General features: G+C 45.5%; 1 protein-coding gene across 2 annotated transcripts in view; it reads left to right on the top strand.

The window, feature by feature from the left end:
* ESRRB (estrogen related receptor beta) overlaps positions 1-4,476 on the top strand; it is a 39,952-nt gene extending 35,476 nt beyond the window's left edge. For both annotated transcript variants that reach the window (XM_075151471.1, XM_075151472.1), the window contains exon 6: positions 4,086-4,476. In XM_075151471.1, the coding sequence (XP_075007572.1) occupies positions 4,086-4,330 (245 nt within the window). In that variant the 3' untranslated portion in view covers positions 4,331-4,476. The remainder of the gene's footprint in view (positions 1-4,085) is intronic.
* The last annotated feature ends 19,041 nt before the right edge of the window (positions 4,477-23,517 follow it).

Raw genomic sequence — 23,517 nt, 5'->3', positions numbered from 1 at the left:
AACCAGGATGGGCAGATGGCCAAGGCTGGCCTCGCTCGATTGTGGGACAGTGGCTTTTGGCAATGTAATCAACTCTTGTTAAAGAACCTGCCTCCTGTCTACCAGGAAGGTCACAGGATTAAACAGGGAGAAGGGCTCCTCAGAGAGGCTGCAGTGCTAAGGTAGTGGTTGTGACAGGGTGACAGGATAAGTGCCACACCGGGACATTTATCTGGCCCATGCTATGAGCAAAGACACTGCAGGACTTGAGCCTTGGTGCTGTCAAGTTCCTCACAGTGCAACAGAAGCACTCTCTGCTGATGTTGCTCACTGTGCTGCCAGGACTAAGCCCAGGGTTAGCCTTATGGGACAGTCTGTATCAGGAGTAGAGAAACACTGAGCAAAGACAGAGCAGACCAACACTCATCAGCTGCTTTGGGGTTCTGCTTCCAGCGCTGTGGAGTAAAGAAACCAAGGTAAGGGTCAGGATGCACAAGCCAAAGCGTATTCTCTGCTGGATGGGAAAAGCCATTCTGACTTCACTGGTTTCTCCTAGTGCAGCTAGAAGTGTAGCTATGTAGGAGCATAACCCACAAAAACCCTGCTTTGTTGTTCCTGTTGAAACATATGAAAGTAAAGCACAAGATCTCTTTTTTCATGTAATTTTCATGTAATTAGCCATGATAAATCAAGGCTATCATCTATTACATACATATAAAGAAGCTAGAATAGGGCAAGTGTATTTTTCTAATGTAACCTTCACATTCAACTTTCACATTCTTTTCATGTAAGTTATTTTTCTTAGTGCATTTTTGACATGGAGTAAACTTGCAGAGCCTACATGTATGTGCTTGTATGCAAACAGCTGATTCCTAAAATGGTGGGAATGCAGACTACCTCTGGGCCAGGCCTCAGCTCCCTTGGGTCAGAGAGGGTTTACAGCTGAGCACTTAGATTAGCACCTGTGCTGCCCAGACCTGTGCTGCCTTGCCTCCCATATAGATAAATTCCTGAATTTCCCCTATCCCTACTGGGTGTAATTGCTCATGCAACCCAGCTTCCAGGGACTTTCCTCTCTTCCATGCAGCCCTGTGTATATTGACCCTTTGTTTCTAGGAATTAAAACAAATGAAAACAGAAGTGGGAGCTCACTCACTCTTCACTAGAGGAGAAGCTGACAATAGGCCGACCTTGCCAGAGCTGTGGCTGATCTCTGAGTCCTCAGTGTCATGCACCAAGGACACACCTGCTGGGACTGGCAAAGACAATTCAAGCAAACTCTGTCTTTAGTAAGTGTATTTTAGAGAGCTGAGAAATGAATTCTTAATGCCCAGAGCAGCAGGCAAGTCCCAACAATATGATCACCCATTTTTTGACAGAGTAGGGGTGCTGTAGACTTAACTTGTTACCCTTCAGAGTCAGCAGTCCCTTCTTAGGCATTCCTAGGTCCCCTTTCCTTAGGAATACAAATTGATCAACCTGTGTATTGAAGAGCTCTCCAGATTAGCATACAGCACATGTTCAGTTAAGGACATCCCAGACTGGCCAAACCTTATTTCCACTTTTTTACCCCAATGCATTTTAGCACTGAGATGGAGTGAACAAGGTCTGGATCTGGCAAGGGGATGTGTAGCAAATTCTGTACTAATGGGTCCTGTGAGATCCCTGCCCCTCCTGCTTTTGCCGGAAGCTGCAGGAAGAGTTAGGTGGGAAAGCAGTGGGCCTTGTCCATTCTCACACCTGCCTTGTACCCCGTGCCAGCAGTGCTGGAGAAGGGCTCCTGACATAAGCCTGACTTCTAGGCCAGCTGACCCTCAGGGACATGGTCAGGCAGCCTCCCTCCACCTCAGTGCTCTGACAGCTGTAAAAATTCATAGCTATTGATTTTGTAATTAACAGTTTATCAATGCCATCGACACCAGCTCACTGATGGATTGCAAGGAAATTAATCCTGCAATGTTATTTTATTTTTTGCAGTCAGCTGCCAATTTTGAGCTTCTTTCAGCGAAGAGCGGGGGGTTGGGGCAGGCTTTGATCTTTATTTCCCCAATTCCTCTCCCTGTATACATCTAGTTATTTAGTGCTGTTAAGTCTCGTCACCTTACAGAAGTCAGGTGGCAGAAGGGCACAGCTTTGGCGTTCTGTCTACTGTACAGCAGCATCAGTACCCAAAAACAGAGCACTTCAACCTGAAGCATGGCTCATTGCCTGGTGCCTCTAGCACCCACTAGGATAGACTGTGATTATTTCTCGCCCTTGTGCCTCTAGCTAGAAGGACATTAAACAGAAAGGCTGGAGGACATTTCGCTCCAAGCTCCAGCTCTTGATGCTTCCAGTCTCCAAAATGAGCTCTGCAACTTGGCAGGAAACAGATCCCACTCACTCCTCCTAGATGGTGCATGGAAATTTTCCAGAGGTGCTACCTGGCTGGGAGAAGTTGCCAAACTGACTTGGCAAGATGCTCCTCCCTCCCTACTTTTCAGAATCAACCTCTGTGGCTAGCTCAGGTCATTGTGATGACCTACCAGCCCTTCTCTGAGCTTCTTTGCCTGGTCTCTTAGATACGAAAAGCAAATGCAGCAAGAACAATCCTTCCTCAGTAGACTTCTTGGAAATACAACCCTTTAATATCCTCTAATTAGTGCATTCCTTCTAAACAGCTTCTTAAACAGCTTTCTTGCTAGACATGGTATTTTCCCAACTGTTGTAATACTTTATAAATCATGCATCATAAATAGCATTTACTGTACATATATCTTATGAAATTCACAGTCTCTAATTTGTATTGTGCTCTCCATAGAGATGACACATATTTCTAGAGAGATTTTGGTGCTTCAGCCAGCTTTCTCCCCTTCGTGCTGTCACACTGAGGAAACCATGTCCTCGCAATTGTGTTGTATGTGTGTGGGCTGAGCCACACTGCAAAGCCCAGCTGCAGTGGCAGACGATGCAACTACATCTGTGCATGTGTGCTTGCTGTGGTGTCCCTTTGCTGCTGCTTCTGGATTCATTGCCCTGTGGCAGGAGTCTTTATCAATGGCTTCAGTATTGATTAAAAGTCTCTGAACAATGAAGACAAGGGAAGATGAAGACAGTGTCTCCAGCTCTGTTAGGGTTGTAAGAAGGAAGCAAGTATCAGCAAGATAAAAAAGGAGAAAAACCTTCAGTGATGCTGTGCTTGGGTAGCTTCTCTAACCTAACCTCTCTGCTCCTTGGTGCTGCCCTCTGTCACCATGACTTACCCACAAGTTTAGCAGCCTGTGTTCCACTCAGGTTCCCCAGCTCGACCCTGGACTGGGCCACTACCAGCTACCTTTGCCTCAGAGACGCACCAAGGAGTAGTGCTAGCCTCGCAAACCCTGCTAGCCCCTCCGGCAGCTTGTAGAAAACTAACTGGCAGCCTAAGGGAAGAGGCCTTGCAGGAGGTGCGGGTTTCCTTTACTGAAGCAGGAAGCTCCCTGAGCAGCTGCTGGCAGTTTCTGAAAACAGGGGCATATGCACAAAGGTGGGGCTGGCAACACCCCTGGGCACACTGGTTGTGACCTACTGGGGCTTTTCTGTCTTGCTGACACCCTGAGCAGCTGCATGGCAATTAGGCGGTTTAGACAGATGAAGTGCTATAGCAGTGTTAATTATTCTTAATGAGATTGCTCCCAAGCGGCAGCACAGCAGCTGCTGCCCCTTGCAGGGTGACTCTCCCCATAAGGAGCATGGAGGGCAAGTGAATGTGCAAGTCACAAAGGCCCCCGGCTGACCCCTGCACAGCCTTGGGGTGGCTGGCAAAATGGGCAGCACACAGGGCACAACGTGTCACCTACCCCTGACAAGCTTACTGTCCCTGCACTGCTAGGGCCAACTCGTTGGGCTGATGCTGAACTTCACAGCAGCAGGACCAACACCTGCCAGCAAGGTATTTTTTCCCTCTTAAGAAACAAAACAACACAACAACAACAACCACCACCACCACCCCTCTCCCCCCCCCCCCCAAAAAAAAACCCAAAACAAAAACAGAAAAGAAAGGAAAGGAAAGAAAGCATCTTTAGCTTCAGGACCATAAAGGATTCCCTTCCTCATGTCTGTTTGCTGTGTTTTCTCCCTCCCCCCAGACTCCATGCACATAGAGGACATGGATGCAGTGCAGAAACTCCAGGACCTTCTCCACGAAGCCCTGCAGGACTACGAGCTGAGTCAGCGCAACGAGGAGCCCCGGCGAGCAGGCAAGCTGCTCCTGACCTTGCCCCTTCTGCGGCAGACGGCCGCCAAAGCTGTGCAGCACTTCTACAGCATCAAACTGCAGGGCAAGGTTCCCATGCATAAACTCTTCCTAGAAATGCTAGAGGCAAAGGTCTGACAGCCCCAGCGCCAGCCGACAGTGGCCGGGGAACAAACTAGAAACAAAGATGCAGACAACGGAGCAATCCAAACAGCAGCAGCAGCAGCCACCGCCGGCTTTTATCTCCAATCATTTATTATGGAAGAATTATTTAATGTCTATCTGTCGGCGTGACTGCAGAATCTCATGTACAGGAGGGGGGAAACTCTTTTAATCAGTCACCTGTTTCTCTTTTTTTCGTTTGTTTTCTCTGTGGGAAATACCAGAATATGCTCTTGCACTTGTTGAGGTGGTCATTGGAGCTCAGCCCCTCTGGCCAGTGATGCTCTCAGTGCTGTCCAGGCTGCCTGCTCCCCAGCTCCCTCCGCCAGTGCTGGAGGGGGAGTGGGGACAGAAGCGGGAAGAGAGGAAGAATAGAGTCAATATAAACTTTATCTGCTGGTGTTGTGAGGAGTCAGATAGAAAGGGAAGCAGCCAGGGTCCTTCTTTTTGTCACCTTTCTGGCTCTAACCATAGAGCAGATGCTCCTTTGGAGAAGAGTGCTGCTGGACCTCTCCTGATCAAAATAGCTGCCTCCCAGGCTCCTCTAGCAACAGCTAACACTTGTACATACAGGCCCCACTTCTTACCGGGAAAGATGCTCCTAACTGTGTAAGATATTCTGCGACCTTGTACAGTGTGTCATTACGCCTGGCTAGTCCCTCCCATGTACAATCCCCGCAGGCCCCTGAAGAGGTAGGATGTATGACCCTGAGAGAATGCAAGTTTCCTTTCCCAGATGGCAAGAAAGACAAAAAAGAGCCTGATGTTATGCTTCAGCACTGGGTTGACTTGATGATAATTTCTGCATCCTCTCCTATGTGGTGCTATCTACAATTCTTCCACACTTTTTACCCCATAGGGTATCAAACCTGCCTCTTCAGCTCAGCTGAGTGCCATTCCCCACTTGTTCCTTGTGGCAGAGAACACAAGGCTTTGTCTGCATGGTTACTGCCCAAGTATAAATACACCCCAAACCAGGGCTTTCCTAGACTTCGTTAAAGTGATAGCTCTTTGCCTCCACAGAGACATAGGCTTATTGCCAAATGCTAGTTAGGAATCAAGGGCACTGCTTTTCGGAGGAGGCAGCTCTTGAGCCTGAGAGATTGCTTTTTTGTGGCAGCCTAGGGAAATAAATTAGAGGGTGTCATGAAACCCCCGATATCTCAACTACTGTCTTCCCCTGCCTCATCCCATTATCCTCAACAGCAGCAAAAGAGCCAGCATATATTATACCTGGATCTGGTAAGAGGTTTTCTCGCTGATGGGAAAGCAAATATCTGACCTTGAGGTGGTGGGAGAAGAAGTGGGGTACGTTTATTTACTCCTTTCATGTAACCAGGTTCCTGCTGTCTCCAAGCCCTGGTTTAGATCTGCTGCCTAAACCACAACTGCTGCATTCCCAGAGGGGAATGTGGATGACTGACAAAACTGGCTGTTGTCATTCTCTGAGATTTCATTTTCTAGGCCACTTAGTTTTGAGCCAGCCTGAGCCGATGAAACCTGAATGCATTGTCTGTCTTGTGGTCAGTGGCATGGCAGTAGAGGTGCGAAAAAGCCTCTGATCTACATTTGAGACACCGCTTGCTCTACTGTTCCCCTCAAGCTTCTATCCCTTCCTGGCTAGCCCAGGAGAAAGGTAGTGTGGCAGAGGAGTAACTTGCCCCCACCAGGAAGCCTTCCAAACCAGGGTTGAGGAATGTGATCAGGGAGACAGTGGGTGCTTGTATTCTACCAGAGCAGAATGTGTCACAGCAGGGCTGGCAGTGCTGCAGAGCAGTGCCCAGGCTAGCTGGGAGGCTGGCGGCGCTAACTCGTGCTGACCTCTCAGCTCTTGTAGCCGGCCCGCTCCTGGTACTTGAGTTAATTCAGTTCCACCTCCTTTGAGTTTTCACTACACTACACAGTCATAGCTACTCTCAACTCGTTTTGTACTGACTTGATAAAGGAATTCAGTCTTGCTTCAGGCACATTAGTAAAACAACAGAGACCTAAAGGGCAGAAGGCACATGGGAGCTGGGACTGCTTCCATGCTCACAGCGGTAGCAATTACACAGTAGCCTCGTGCTTTGAACAGATACTTGTGCTTCTCTCCCCAGCTCCCTCCTGGAGGCAGCTGGGGAGAAAATGAGAGGCTTTTGGTTGTGCTCATGATCCCTGTACCCATCTGTGACTGAGAGGGACCAAAGTGAAATGCATGCCACCACTACAGAGCCAGCTTGCCATGTGCTGCACCCTGGCAACTCGTTCTGGCTGTGGCATAAATGCTCTCACAAATGCGCTGGGTTGTGCTATATCATCTGTAAGTTTGACTCACTTGATCACTGTTGCTTCCCTGCTCAGTCCCACCCAGCTCAGCCACAGCACATTGTGTCCCGACCTGCTGTGCAAAGGTAACTGTCCCAAAACGGGCTGAAAAGATCTTAAGAAGCAATTCTTACTCTGTTGTGCCCTGGCTGGAAAGGTCACCTCCAAAAAAAAAAAAAAAAAAAAAAAAGGCTCTTCCAGCTTTGTTGTATTTGGACTCGGGCCTGCTTTCCAGAACAGGGAGGGAGAACTAGCTACAAAACATGTCTATGGAGAGCTGCCGAGTTAGCTTCTAGCCCACAGAGACTGCTGGCTATCTAGAGTAGGGCTATGGTATGGAGGCAACTCCTGCCTTGGCAGAACAATATAAAGATACCAAACGCATTTTTTTCCCAGGATCTTCTTTCTCCATTACAGCTGCATAACCTTGGAGCCCATCTGGATATCCCCCATTGCTTGAAGATAATATGCCTGGAAATGTTTGCATTGCTTCTGAAATAGGATGGGAACTGAACCAGACAGTAATTAGCATATATTAATCTCTTTAAGCAAGGAATGCAAACTCTTCCCCAGGAACTGGGACAGAAACACCTGTCTAGATTTAACCTTTAAAAGGCTCGTACCATCTTACATTGGGAACCACATCAGGTCTCTTGGGCCCTTCAGACCAGTGCAGAAATCACACACATCTCTTCCCAGTTATTCTGATCTGCTGTGCATCATTAGTCCTATCATGCTGCCACAATTGAGGAGCATGTCCAGCTATGCCCAGTGAGCTGGGCTTGCGGAGAAGGGTAACATCTTAGTGTAGTCCTCTCGGTGCACTTTGAAGTAGGAGATGGGGCTTCAGCAACTGCTTAGGTCTTTGAATGCTCACAGTCTCTTACAAAAAGGTCTGGAGGTGTGGAAGTTGAGACATGAACTAGAAGGTGGGTTCTGGGTCAGTGCTCTTTATGCCATTCCTTTCTGATATAGGAGTCACAGAGTCAGCACCATACAGCTGTCCTTCTACATGGGGCAAAAGATGATGGAGCTTGAGCCTTGGGACACAAATGGGCTCTATGACTTAAAGAAAAGCAAAGCAAAGCTGTAGAGGTAAGTGTATCAGTGACAGTGAATAAGCATGAAGCCCCCTGTCCAGCAGCTATGGTAAAAGCAGCTCCAGCCCCTGATTTGCATGTGCGGATAACAGAAACCACATACCCGTCAGCTACTACAAAAGGCAATTCTTCCAAAGTGACCAGCTCTTCTGTTTTGGGTACATTCTTCTCTGGGAACAGCAGTGTCTGGCCTGTAATGCAAAACAAATTTCATGGGGATCAATTAAAAGAAAAGGTAAAATACCATACAGAATTAGGTTTTTGGGGAAACCTGGGCATTACACCTTGCAGCAAAACTGTGAAGCTATAAGAAACCCCCCCGAAACAATCGGAACCTTGCAGTATTGCTCGTGCTAAGGGGGCATTATTTTTCTCTTTGTAAGCTAAGTCATCTTTTTTTTTTAAACTATTACAAATATATAAAATAAAACATGCTGCACCAGAAACATGTAAGCAGCTATTAGGTGGAAAAGTTATTGAGAAAGACCCTAGAATGTAACTTGTTGAGCTTTTATTACCAATCGGAGCTGAGAAAAAAAGCTTCCACTTTGTATCCACAAGCTATAATCAATCATATGGCCAAAGGCCACTCTGTTGTTCTTGTGGCTGGGTTATGTGGAGAAGCCAGAGAGACAGAGGCTGTGAGAATGATGCAGGGAGTTATAGACAGTCAGTGAAATAAACAGTATCTACTTAACTATTATCTGCTCCTAAAAAAAAAAAAAAAAAGGAAGAAACCTGTTAAATAAATTGTATTCTTGTGGTACAGGTCATTTCAAACAAAACAAGAAATAAAACACAGAAATGTAAAAACTAACCCAGACAAAGTAATGTTTATTGTGTTTAGGAGTTGCTCCGTTCTGTCCCTCGGGATGCTCATAGCCCCACGGAAGAGGCTGGGGTGGGGGAAAGCGTGATTTGTGCATGCCGCAGAAGGGGAGAAGAGCCCCAGCCCTCTCACTAGTAACGCTCATTTGGTGTTTTCCCATATCCAGAAAAAAATCTCAGCAAGCTTCTGAGTTTTTGTGAGATTAGCTTTGGTGAGGACTGGTTAGGCAGGTCTCTGCCATGGACTGGTCTGTTTCTTCCACTGACCCGTTTTCTCCCCACATTCTGCACTTCACTGGTGCAAGGAATAAACATTAGCTAGCAATGAAAAAGCCTTGAAGTTGTTCCAGTGAAAAACAAAATCTCTAATCATAAAATAGACCACTGGCTTAAACTCAACAGTGACATCATGAGTGTTGCAAGCATTACAGCAGCTGTCCAGTGCTTATAAAGGGAGTGCAAGTGCTGAAGTCATGGCACTTGCATCGGTCAGGCGGTGCAGCAGGGCAACCTCATGTCTGCTTGAGAAAGCAGAAGGAAACGCACTGTGGTGATTGGGGCAGAGACGTGAGAAACAAGGACCTCAGGTTTTTATTCTGTCTCTGATTCTGTTGAGCACAGACAGCATCACACCCTGTGTAAGCACCGCCATCGCCACACGCCTCACTTAGCCAACACTGCTAAGGTCCTTCTTCCAGGCAATGGCACTCACTGGGATGATGTGTCTAAACCAGGCAACCAAGAGGCCTCTCAGCCTGCCCTCAGGAGGAGGAGGACGTGGCTGAATTAGTGGTGGCCAGTAGGAAAGGCCATAGGCTAGAAATGAGCTTGAAGGAAAAAACAAGATGAGCACAGAGCTGGAGAAGGAGGTGAAGCACGACAAGATTTTTCTACACTTACAACAGCTACCCCCAGCCCCACAGCCACCACCAATCTGACTGTGACAGGCTCAATCTTTGAACCAACATAATGCCTTTCCAAGTTCACATAGGCACCTCTCAGGCTCCCCTATAGCCCACCTGCACTGAGTGCTTTAGGCCCTCTGAATGTTGTATCCGTTCACAGAAGGTTTGGATTTGGCCTGGGACAGTCAATCTGTGGCTTTGCGAAAGGCAGCGGTTTTGAGGTTCTGAAAAGTTTACATGGCACTGGAGCTGCCGGTGTCAAGAGATCGGTAAGGGCAGCCAGAGGACTACAGAGAGCCTGGGCCCCGCTGGTCTCTTCAAACACCATTCAAGGGACATAAGCTTTCCTCGGTCCCTTCCCTCTAAAGTGGCAGCTGCCTTCCTTACATTTCCTGGGCACCCTTCTGCTTTGTCTAGGTTTTTCGAGGCTTTCCTTACTTTCCTTACTATTGTTCACTCACACTGGAATTAAAAAAAGGTGGTGGGGGGGTGTGTCTTCACAGTAAGCACACTGAGCACTGGGAGAAACTGAGGACAACCTGACATTTCCTCTTACAGAAGAGCTTCACAGGAAATACTAGAAAAATACTCTATTTTCTCTGATAGCTGGGGAGGGAAGGAGGTTTCTTTACTAATCACTGTTGAGTTCTCTCAACACATGTTTCTCCCCTCAAATTAGAGGCATGTTTAACTGCTGGGATATGTTCTTAAGCTCCAAATGTTAAAACATGATTGCAGTAGCCGTTTGTGGCTATCTGCACACAAAATAAAATGAAAACCAACAAGATTTTTCTCTTTCAGTCTAAGGTATCACACAGGGAATTACGGCAAACATCAGCTGATGTGCAGAAAACGTCAGTGTTCAACTTCCCACTAACAGAAAGCGGGAGAGGTTTTGCTGTGTGCCTGGCTTTCTTTACAAAGACATTCTCTCCCATTACAACCATTTTGAAATGACACCATGGCAAAACCTGAACACCTGTGCCTGGGGAGCAGGAGGATTAGCCCAGCAGAGTGCTGGAGTGGCTGAAAGGGACAGAGGCTGATAAGCGACTAATGCGAGTTGGGTTTAGAAAGCACAAGGATGGTTCAGCAAAACACAACAGCCCTGGTCCAAAACACTGCTGCCAGCCAGCCGAAACTAACAGCCTTGCTCCAAAAGAACTCAGCCAGCGAGTCTCTTTACATTAGTGCTAATTAGCTTTGAGAGGCCCATCGTGCTTCTGGTCTTTATGTGCTTCCTTCCACAGGGCTTGGGTGAGGCTAGAAAAGTCTTCAGCTCTGGGAAGAGCGGCAGCCAAGTAAGTAGGAGTGAAGTCACAGGAAAGATCAGAACTGGCCAAAGGCTCAAAGCATCTTTTGTAAGAAAAACTGAGAAGACGGACAACAGCTACCACTGACACATCACAGATTTGCTGAAGACTTCAGTGCTTCACTCAGTCCTCCATAAATCTAACCACTCTCACGCTGACTGCAGCCTTCTCTCAGCAGCACGCACGGGACATGCAGAAACAGCTGTGTCGGTTCAGACCACAGGCCCACTTAGGCCAGTGCCCCCTCTCTGCTAAAGTAGCCAGCAGCAGATGACCATAAGAGGAGAACATAAAAACAGGGCAAGGCGGTATAATTAAGTCTCTCAGTGATTTAAGGATCAAAGACTACCTGAGCTAGAGATTAGGTCTTTGCATTTAACAACCTCCAATAATTTTTCTTACATTAATTTCTCCAGTCCCATTTTCAACCACAAGCGTTCAGTCCCCGCAGTACCCTGCGGCAATGACTTCCATGGACCAGTGCTCCAAGAAGTATATCTCCTTTGTCTGTTCTGAACATGCCATCATCTCATCTTACTTCATGCTCCTACAGCTTGTATTAGAAGACAAAACAAATAGTACCCTGCTCACTTTTCCCTACCGTTCACAATCTTCTAGGTCTCTCGGTTTCACCCACAGTCATTTCTTTTCAGGGAAGAAGTAGAGCTGCCAGCCTTACCCCTTCACTGGGTACACACTGCATCAATTAAGTTAGGAAAATGTGATAATGAGAAAAGCAAACGGCTGCCTTCCACCACCTGATGCTTCAAAGACAAGTACAAAAACCTAGTCCCTATCTGAGATACAAAGACAGATATAGACCTCTCCTGTACCTATCTACACACAAATATACACAGTCATTCTATCTCTTAGTTACGCTTTCATTTACAGCACTACTGGAGTTCACATTTACCTTCAAAATAGCTTAGAAACAAGATTAGCCTATTTAAACCATATTTTCCTAACAATAATAACAATAACAGATCGGAATCCTTCCTCCTTTACATGGATGCGGCCTTTTCCCCAATAGATCTTTTTTCTATGTCTCATCCATCTCAAACAAACAGAGGAAACTAAAAAGGCACCTTGGCCTTTCTCTGGTATAATCCTTTTATTATAACACAAATGAGTGTTTTAAAAATAGAAGATTTTAATGCATTCCTTGATGTACTGAATAATAGATTGTTTTTAATGTATTCCTTCCTATTGCACAATAAGAAGCTGATTTCTGTTTAGAAATTCCAGCTTGCTTAATTCAGAAATACCAAACTCTTGCTTTTCTAAATGCTTAAAATCAGCCATTGACTATTCTATGAAAAGTCTCAGAATCAAGTGCATTATTTTGATGAATGAAATTATTATACATTTTGTTCTCTGATTTCAAGAAACTGGCATTACATTTTCAATAAGCTTTATCACACATCCCCAACGTAACTACAGTTGTTGAATAATAAAAGGCAGGGCAGTGATCAGATAAGGAGAAGCCAGGACAGAGCAAACTGAAATCACTTTGCCTAAATTGGCAAGAATTAACACAAAACAAGGCTGCATTTAATAGATCGGTTAGAACAAAGCACATAAATCATGTTTTTGAGAGGGGTTAATTTACACCATATGCCAATTAAGTCAAGTGCAATACATAAGTTATGAATAATCTCATTGGAGTGAAGAGTGTTATATTTGGAAGGAAAACAATTTAACTGAAGCCAAAATTATAATCACCTTCAATAATTTCCAGCACTGTAAATTTTTTTCCATCGCAACACTGAAAGCAGTCAATGCTGCAAGTAATTTTCTATTACCATTTACATTATTAAACTCAAACACATTAACCAAACTCTTGTTTATATTTTTTGTCAGTGGTTAATGCTACTACAAATCAATGACCCTTTGGGTAAGTCTTAGGAAGTATAATTTCATCGGATATTTTTCAATCTAATGAACCCTTGTAACCAAGCTTGGGGTAATCATTTATTTCCCCCATTGTTCTTGTCATTTCCCCCATTGTTTTTGTCATCACATCATAAAAATTCAGCAGTGTCCTAAGGGAGTGATGCTTATGGGAAATGCATTAGCACAGTCATCAGCTTTTCGGGGTGCTATCTCCAGCTCTGCCACTGCCTTGAGCACTTCTAGCTCAGACTCGCTTTTTCTAGCTGCAGAAAATCCTAAATAGCTACTGCTGCTTCTCCGCATTTCTTCTTTCCACTGCAACTCTATGATTTCTCACGATCAGGCACCTGCTATGTATGATCCAGCCTGTTTCCCTGGCTAATCTTTGATACGTTCTGGTTTCGTCACTACTGGGATAGCCTCTCTTTCTCCTGCTTCCCTCCTCCTGTCCTGTTTCCGGCACCCCCACTGTGGGTGGGGAGACCACCAGTGAATATTCAGTCCCCTTGTGGCAGCTGACCACACCGAGCTGCTCCAAACCTCTTGCAGGATAGACTGTTCTGGCTCCCTTAAAAACAAGGCCCCCATGGCTAGCAGCCAGCTCACTGTTCTGGATACCTTCCACTTGGAAGGAGGGTCACCCCAGTTAAAAATGTTTATTGTTTGCCATTGCTGAGGCTCTGCTAAGATGTCATGGCTTTCCAGCTCTGCAGGGAATGCAATGCCACTGAAGTGACACTCACCAAACCAAGGGGAGGGCCACAGGAGGGCATTTGCAAAATGATGCCGCTACTGCCATTTGGGCCAGGTTATCCTTCTCCTTCACTCTCAAGCTTTTATTTGCAGACAGGAATGAAGTACACAGTCAGCTTCTGTGGCAGCTCTAGTTAATTAGACAAACTATGCCAAACCAGTGAAATACCACGCTCACCTCAGGCTACACTGCACAATTCAACAGAACCTCAAAATCCTGCCTGCATAAGCCAGCAAGGCCATGCAGCAGGGTAGTACATAGTGACACGTGGTGTTGCCAGTGCTGAACTAGAAAAGCTGCGTTTCCATGATGCAGCTTTGTTATTAAGCCAAATTGAGTTAGAGCAATTATAGAAACACCACCATATTCACACTCAGTGACCACAGAAAATAAAAACATTTTACAAATAAATCATAAACACCTTCTAAAAAGTGCCTAGGAATGTAATTGTGACAGAAACAAGCAGTTGAAAAGAGAGAACAAAGCCTGGACATACATTGAGCTCTGTTTCTCCACTTTCCTGAATTAAGAGGCCACCTTGCCTCTTCAAAAGAAAAAGAAAATGCCTGGACTACCTTAGGACCCGTGTACTCTGTCAGCTGTAAATAAGCAAGGGATAAGCAAAACCTCAGTAGGCAGGCAAATAAAATGTTTTGGGGTTACAAAACGATAAGGTTATTATCATAACTATGAAAATCTTATGTAAAATTTTAATTGATAGAAAAGCAAATGTGACCCCATTTTGCAGATCTCCCCTGAGCCCGCCAGCCTGTGCTGCAGGCAGAGTAAAACTGCGTGAGAGGAAAAGCTTCATACCCTGAGTGTATTCGGAACTCTGGAAGAGAGACTGCAGCTGGATAACCCTACTGCCCAGCCCGCTGAGCCGTACTAGCTCAGCACTTCCTTCTGCCACCCGTTGCCTACTGCAAGCATTTCAGGCTGGAGTCTCCGTTTTGTTCCATGGCTGCTCAGTGCACATAAAGCAGGCCCTTGGCTCACCTCCTCTTCCCCAGGGCATGTTGCTTGCAAATGAATATATCCTAAAAAGTGGCTGAAACCTCCGTTAAGTGATGCCTGGGACTCAAATTCTGGGAGACCTAATCAATGCATTGGCTGAATCAGCTTGGACCGGGACTCGAGAACTGTCTTTGTTTTTTGCTTTTCATGTGGAACATGTGCACAAAAGGGGGCATCAATGACTCATTCCAGAGTTTGTGATTGCCCTGTGTCCCAGAGCATGTTGCTAAGTTGCTCCTGTCAATTCTCTGGACATTCTCACCAACAAAGATAGCACTAGGCAACCTACAGCTGCCTGACTGCTGTGCGTGTCATTTATCCCACTACAAGGAATAAATAAATTACCCCCAAGTTGTCAGTGAGATACCATGCTAAGTACAAATGCTGTCACCTCCTTGGTACCAGGTTTCATACTCTGCTGGTTACATTCGTTCTCACACAGGTCATCACAGCAAATGCCCTTTTCACTGAGTCTGGCCCTGCTCCCTCCACAGCATGAATTGTTCATCTGGCAGATAAGCATGACTCTTTTCAAAGATCAAAAGAGTCAAAGAACAGAAACTGCAACAGAAACTGTCTGGGCTACGTCTACAAGTAGTTGCAATTCAGCTGTGATATGCTAAGGGAGAGGGGTTAACCTGCACTTGGACAATGCTTCACAAGGTGAGCAGAGCTGGCTAGATGTCTGTCACAAAAGTGTCCTGCTGACCTCGCAGCCATGATTGAGAAATGAGATAATCATCTCTTCCATGAGCACTCAACAGATAACTAGCTACCCAGCAAGTCAGGAACACGTAGTACCTCCAAAACAAGAAGAAGAGAAAAAATACGATATAATGATAACACAAAAAGAACATTAAGCAGCATCTCAGCATCTCTGTGCTTCAGACTTGGCTGAGTCGTCAAACACCCTTTGCAGTTAGCTTTATGCTTCACAAATATTGCTGCTAAACAGGTTGAAAAATAATCTCTCTTCTGTTACTCCTCTCCCTTCACAGTCCCCAACCTCCACTTCTTAAGAGAAGGGGGAGACGTGGGCATAATATTATTTCCCTGCCAGTCCACACCATAGGTACCACTAATTTCTGCTGGATCATTTCTCATGACTAGGAAGGCTCCCGCCTTCGTGCTCAGATGTATTTTGAGCTTTCAAGGAGAAAAGAGTGAGAGAAGGACAAAGATAAGAAAATCTTATCAAGAACATGATATAGTTTGTTCCTTAACTAGTTGGCATAACTAGCTTTACTGCCTGTTTCCCATTCATCAGCCTGGCAGGAAACCATGACATAGACATGAAGATTTTTGCCCTACCTTCCTCATCAACCCTGGCATCAGTGAGAGTGCAGTACGCAAATGGGAGGCCAACGTACTCCTGGCAAAGAAGGAGAGAAGCAATCATTAACAATGGAAAATACTAATGTCACCTTGTTCCTCACCCTAGCCCTCAAAATGACGGCTCTGTTCCTTCTCTTCCTAGAGTGAATCTTGGATGATTTCTCCTGGTTTGCAGGTAGACACAGGAAAGGAAAGGGAAGAAAAAATACATAGTGAAAAGGAGAATGTGTCAATTCGGAGCCTCAGCATCAATGAAGCTGAAGACTTCCTGAAGGCATCAATAAAGCTTAATCAGACTCCTACGTACAGGAGGGGTGACAGGCAGCTATAATGTGTTTTTACTGCATATTCCGTATTTCCAAATGGGACAGTAATATTGAGCGGGATGAGAACAGTCCATCTGACTAAGGCAGACAGAGCCCAGCACTCTTCAAAGCCAACAGAAAAGCTGAAAGATATTTTTCTCATCAGCAAGAGATTTCCCCATACCCTCACCGCATGCTCTGTTCTCTGGGAATCATGATCTCTTTGGCTGAGAAGCAGAATTCAACCTATTGCCCCAAATCTGGGTTTTGATAGCCAGGAGCAAAGAATCCAAAGCAGAGGGAATAAGGGGCATTAAATTCAGCGTAAGGAAGTTCTGGGACTGTTTCCCAGCAGGAAGTGGAGCAGCAAAAACTACGGTTAGCTTTGAAATGCAGCTCAACCTGTATACACTTGTGTGAGCCACAGGGTCTTTCCTGCTCCCACCTTCATGTATTCCTAGTACTCTTCTTTACAGAGAAGGGATGGCTGTAAGTGTTGCTGCATCACACAAGAAAGTCTCTCTTGGAGAAGCAGGCCTTAAAGGCAAGTACTTACCCAGACATCAAAAGTAGTGCTTCTCTGTGCCAGACCGCACCAGAGAGAGATCTGCTGGAGAGACCTCTGTCCTAGAATTACCCTTTCCAAGTAATGAAGATGAGACACCTTCTGAGACTGAAGTGTCAGGAGAGCAGATGCTGGAATAAACTGCTAAAGAATAACAAATCACCAGCACAGTGTACCACGTATATCGAAGAGATCTGTAGGGGTTTAGGATGGAAGTGGCTGAGCTGCTAAAACGTGAATTCTTTCATTAAAATCAGCTGTTCTACTGGAGTAATGAAGGGTAGCAAATGCTGCAAGTTGTTCTAAAAAAGGCATATGGAGTGATCTGGGAAGTCACAGACCACTGAGCTTTACTTTGAATCAGGTAAATTGGTTGAATTATCAAGTAAGATTAGAATCACAGGAAAGGACTGGCACAAAGAATTCATTTAGTTTTGCTCCAGTGTCCTTGCCCTCTTTCCACTGCTCCTCAGTACCTTAAAAGTCCTGTTGATTCTTCCGAGGTCTCCTGCTTAGATCATTCCTCATTACTTTTTGCACACTTGGCTATGTCCTACAGAAAAATCACTTTTCATCCTCCTCCATTCCACCTAATTCTGTCCTGGGAAAAACTGCATAAGCAAAATACTTGTATTTATTCATCTAATAGCTGTATTGCCATTGTGGGTGCTACAGAGGAAAGCGGCAATAGCAGAAATCATACCTGATGTCCTAGGGATCCAGCATTGGTCCCTCACTTGTCCCAATCTTAACAGACAAAAACTATGTATTCAAAGAAGCTAATTACTTAAACAACTGCAAACTGGGCTTTACCATGTGAAGACCATGCAGCAGCCTGTAAGAACATTTTAGTAAAGAGTTTTCTACATGAACCCTTATATGATGCCTGATCCAGATGGAGCCTTAGGATGGAACGGAAGGCGAGATGATCTCTTCAGTTTCCTTGGCAAGATACACAGAAAAGAATGATACAGCAGGTGTCTTGGTTCTGTGCCTGGAAACTCTTTCCCTGGAAATAAGCATTCCCATCCACTCCCCCTCCCCACTGATTCAGGTTTTTCTTTTATATTGTAGCACAACTCCTTTTTCTGAACAAGTAGTGTGGAGGAAGCAGCAACATATGAAAGATGCTGGCCAAGGTATGGCCAGGCTATTGAGGACACAGCCAGGACGTGACAAGCCAGGAGCACAACAGGTGATAAATAGAGAGTAAGCTCCACTCAAGGAACTGGGAGCAGGGGAGCTTGAAGCAGAAGACAGAAACCCGCATGGGTTTCTTCTGGGACAGTCAGGCAATGTGTCTAGGTTCCTACCTGTGGGGAAACATCAGAGGCTAAAGGCAGAGGCATCCCAATGAGAAAACCCAGAAGCTCTGGTATGTGTCCTGCAAAAACCTATGCTGGAGGCGCAGAGGCACCCAGCCTGCAGCTGACATGCCCTAAAGGTGCTCAGACAGACACCACTACAGTTTCACTTCTGCTGTTTAGATCATTGTGCCGTGAGTATTTGCAAACCTACCCTTTCCTGCCTAGTAATTATTGACTTACATTAGTTTAAGGTTACTTAGAGCCTAATTAACACTCATTACTTTGGCAGGTTTGTTTCTCGTACTGTAATTACTACAGAAAATCACGTTTACTTAAGTAGAATCTTAACGAGTTACCAGTTTTAATAGTTTTTATTGTTCAAGCAGAGCAGATAGGATTTTACCTAATACCTCTTCATGCAACCTGGTATCTGGAAACACCACCCTAAAGAAGGCACCAAAGAATCATGCTGATCCTGTACTACTTTATCTATCTTGCATATTCATTTTCTAAGTACTTAATGTTTCTAACACCTAATTCTGTAAGCATCAATTGTCACTAAGTAGTGACATTAATGAACACATTAGACTATAATTTATACTAATTACCCGTATCACTTTGATCAAACTAACTTCAGTGTTTACTCGGACACTACCATAGTTAAATTGTTATTATAATTTCACTCCACATTTTGTTAAGCGGTCTGACTTAACAACTTTCATAACTATTGTGACTTTGTTTACCTTTCTAACTAAGAAACTAGGGTTCCAGAATTTTTCTGAGTAGACATTAGCTTCCATGCATCCACACGATGGCAATGCAATTCACTTTCAAACTCCTAAGGTCTAAATTTCCCTGTTTGGTTTTCTGGAAAACTAGAACACCCTCTACAAGGTCACTGCAACGCTTCCTTTTCACATTAGTCCCAAGTCCAAGTGGATATTAGGATTTATAAAGCTTATGGCCTTTCGGGCCTGGGAACTGGAGCATCTCTGTTCTTGCCTCTGAGTCACCGTGCACCTGATGCCTCACTAATCCCCAAGAGGTTTGGTGTACCACGACACTGAACAGCTATAATTACTTCTGGAAGCCAGCTGCCAGTCAAGTGGCAAAGAAGTCTGCAGAGCCATTTCCCCCAGCCCACGTCACTGAGCACTTGGACCATTTGAATACAATATTAAATAGAACAAGACATGGGCAATATGTTATTTTTGCAAAGCTGAGCTTGTCACATTTGCAAAATTAATATGGTGTGGCAGGAGATGAAAGGGCCAGCTTCTCCATAGAGCTCCCACATCTATGGAGCCAGACAGCGTGAGCCCAAGAATGAAGTGCCTAGCTTTGCAAAACCACGAAGTTTTAAGACGTGAAATGGGCAACCAGCAGTACATTGCAAGTCCTCTGAGATAAGCACAAAGATGAGAAAGGAATGACAGGAATGGATGAAAACAGGTATTTCCTACCAAGCCTACGCAAAACTTTTCTGGGTCTCACTGGAACGCTGGCCAACAGGCCTCTGAATTTTGTTGAAAGTGTTAAGCCCTCACAGTGCAGCAAGCCATGAGCACCTGGAAGGCAAAGAGCACTGACAGCCTCTAGAAGACATTCTTTCTGGGACCTCTGGACAGTATTACGTAAATGGTTTTTATTTATTCAGCCTCCTCAGTGATCCCTGCACTCCATAGACAAAGGGGAGGACTGAGTGCCTGTTCCAAGGAACCCTGCAGCCTAAATTACAGAGAAGTCCCTGCTGCTGTTCAAAGAGGGTTACTTTCTGGGCAAATTTCCTTTTGTTTTGAAAGAAAGGAAACACTTAGGATATAATAAAGAAGATAAAACAACTGCCGCGTTTGCAGAGCAAGCTGCGTTACCTTGGTAAATACCAGCAGTATCACCACAGATTTAATTTTGCTCCTTTTGCCCTTCCTTCAAACAGAAGTTAAACTCACCCATTTCCTCCCTTGCACACTATCCTCTTCAGAGAAGGACATGGCTCAGGACACCACCTCCAAATCAGAACTTCACTTGGACACATCCTGCCAAAAAAATCCCCAGTAGAAACTGGAAGAAAACGTGACATCTTTTGCTTCTTTGGACAATTTGCAAGGTGGATTTTTTTATGAACATATATATGTGTGTGTGTGTGTGTACACACACATAATACATACACATAATATATACATATAATATATATTGTACATATGCATAATACATGCAGACAATACACACATATATTCAGTGCTGCATGGGTGCCAGCCAGCTCATGTATTCCCAATTCGGAAAGACGCTGGTGAATGTGGGGGGAGCCTACCCCGAGCCTGAAATCTGACCAGGAAAGACTGTTTGAAGGAAACACAGGAGGCTTCAGACTATGTGTCCCATTCAAGCTTGACCTTCTTGGTGGAAAGCCCATTGACTGTGTGACACTGCCCACACAGTCCACAAGCAACTTCACAAGCCAAGACACACAGCAGGCTTTTGTCTCTTTCCCTCCAGATAGAAGGTGGATTCAGTGACCTTCTCTTCATCCCGCTTGAGAGTCCTCTTTGGGAAAGAGAGAGGCCATTTTAAGAAAGGGAAAATATGTCCTATGCTGGCAGTAGGAATCCCTCTGAGTGACAGGGAGCGGTTCTACAGCAATTGCTTTGTTTAAAATGCAAAACGTGGATGTGTTTAGAGGACGTATCAGCATCAATCACTCTATGCAAATAATGCCTATGAAGAAGAGCTTCCCCTGTAAGTCACTCCTCACTGCCCTAATCGAGTTAACGCCAGTGACTGAGGGCATGTTGAACGCTGATGGGCCGCTGATAGTGCTGTCCCAGGGGAAGATTAATAAAAGGCAGCAGAAGTGCTTAGCCCCAAGCAGGGCACAAAGGGGGAGGCAAGGTGGGGGAGGACAAGGGTGTCTTTCTGTCTAGCAGTCATTGCCCATTACCACAGACACAAAAAAAAGCAAAACCTTGCAGCCCTCTTCCACAATCACCAGCACGCTTGTGGAGGAGGATGAGCACAGACGACATGAACTGACTTGGACAGGAGACATTGCTGACTTGCAGTCTCTAACTTCCTTCACAGGGAAACATGGATCCATAAAAGAGAGGGGGAAAAAAAGCCACTCCCCTGCTGTTAGATGTACCTAAAACGGGGGTCTGCATCCAGCCTAGGGACCCACAAGCTGACACTGGAAACCAGAGCTGCAGAGAGAAACAATGCAAGGATTCACTTAGCACCTCATGAAGGAGGAGACACATTGCACGCAGGCCCCAACAGTCACCGAGGAAAAAACACCACAGTTCTTGTGCCAGCTCTGCGAGGCTGGTGGTGGCCGCCCTGCAATGGCCATAGCCAGTGCCTGATGAGGTGACAGCATGAATCCCAGCACTGGGCTACCTGTGACTGCACGGGAATGGTTTTCAGGCGCTGGTGATCTCTATGTAAGCCATGAAGGTAAGGTCCTGGCTGGAGTGAGTAGTACCAACTACAAGTGAACTTCTCTGGCAAATGCAGCCGTTGTCCCTTCCTGGCAGATGAACTGTAAGTGCTGCTAATGATAGTCATTAACATTATTCCCTCTCTTTCTCAGCAGCCAGAGCAGTAGGAGAAGGAGAGTGGGGACGGTGCAGATGTTCTCAATTTTCTCAGTTCTGCTGGGAGCAGAAAAGGAATGGAGCACTGCTAGTTAGGTTGCTTTTCATCCATTCATTGATAGCAGGTTTACTGCCTACACTTCCCTCTTCTCTTCCTAGTCAACTCCTAAGCCTTCTACCTTGCCACGTTCTCTTAGTTTCTCCCATCATCACCTTGGCCACATCACCCACACCTGCTTCCTGCACCGAATTGTTGCCAATAGTTTCCCTCTTCTCACAGCCTCCTCTTGCAAAGACTTCTGCCCTGACCTCCTCTTCCACCATGTCTGCCCTCCTCAGAACTTGAGTTATTGTCCCATGACTCCTGTACATCTTAGTTACTGTCAGCTCCTTGCAGAATGGGAATCCTCTTTTATATATCTGTAAAGTGCTCAGAACATTTATATTGCTCTATAAATAAGGTTAGTAAGAGTCTAACGCTGGCAGCTCCGGCAGATGCATAGGAAAAGGATGATGGCCTGCCCATGGAGTGAGATCATTCTGCTTACTGGAAGATTTCATACCAAAACAAGCTTCTGCTTGGAGTCCAATACCTATCAAAATTCTTCCGAGCCTAGCAAGAGCAAAGCTAGTACTGTGTTAAGGAGCTGATTTAATGCAACAATTCTCAGCACTGCACTTCGACCTTGCAAGTTACAAAGAGTTTGTATGAGAAGTACTGTCCAGATATGCCAGTCAGTGGAGTGTAACTTTTGCTCTCCTAGAAAACTCTAGTAGTGTAGGGCCAACCTGGTCCAGGAGGAGCTTGAAATCAGAGATTGTGCCACCAGCCCACCTGCAGATTTGTAATGCGTGCACCTCTAAACCGCTAAGAGGACACTAGACCCAGTCCTCCCAAAAAAAGGAATTCACGTCATTAAAAGCCTCACAAAGCTGGTCCTTCTGCAAGCAGTCTTATCGTTACAGCCTGACTCTCCAAGGCGGGCTGAGGAGTCCCATACAGGGTGTACACAATATTTCTAGAAACACAGTACAATGTGTAGGCTTCTAGAGATAAGACTCACCATTACTGCTGAACCAAGAGTGAGACAGGGAAGGGAGGAGAAACAAATCTTTTGTGTGTTTACACCACAAATGGTAGTAGTGTGCCGCATACCTCCAGCTCCAAACTACATTTTTGCAAGCTTCAGGTTGTTGTCAGAAATCATTGCCAGAGCGGGAAAGAAGGGGTGAATACTAAGTCTCCTTTTTTCATCCTGTCATCTCCAAGTCCCAAGAGATATTTCTGCTTGCCTCTGAGTTATTTCAGCTTGTCCACAGAAACTGATGGACTACTGATCTACAGTTAGAGGGCTGCCTGTGGATTATTTTGGGACATGGATGCAAGACAGAAGATGGCAGGATGCTCTTTCAGTTATGTTCTAGCCCCACATATTCTACAGCTCTGACATGCTGTAGAATGACAGCTTAGGCATGCTATAGCCCAAGCAGCTCTGAGGGACTTACACTGAGCTGAAGGATAGGGATTTTGCACACTGCATCCCTTTCTCCATCTCTAGCATTTGAATGCTTTTGTCCTTCCACAGGCACCAGCTGTGTAAGAGTTCCCCAGATTCAGGACCAGCTACCATCTCTATGGGATAAAGATCAGCTATCAAAATAGCTTACTATCAGCTTTCCACTCCATGATTGGAGTTGCTCTTCCAAAGCCCAAGAGCTGAAACCCAGTCAAACCATCACCATTGGTCACAGTGGTCGCTTCAGGGAGCAGAAAGGATACTGTGTCTTTTCTAGTACCCAGTGGAAAGACAGTTTGTTTCTGGCATACAAGCTGTTTCCCTACCAGGGCAGGAGTAGAGGGGGAGCAGAAAACCTAGCATAGAGCGAGGGCGGGTGAGCAGCGGGTTCTGGCTTTACAAGAGGATGATAAATGATAACAGCATTAGG

The sequence above is a fragment of the Calonectris borealis genome, chromosome 5 (genome assembly GCF_964195595.1).
Source record: "Calonectris borealis chromosome 5, bCalBor7.hap1.2, whole genome shotgun sequence".
Taxonomy (NCBI): domain Eukaryota; kingdom Metazoa; phylum Chordata; class Aves; order Procellariiformes; family Procellariidae; genus Calonectris; species Calonectris borealis.
This window is presented reverse-complemented; position numbering and strand designations above follow the sequence as displayed.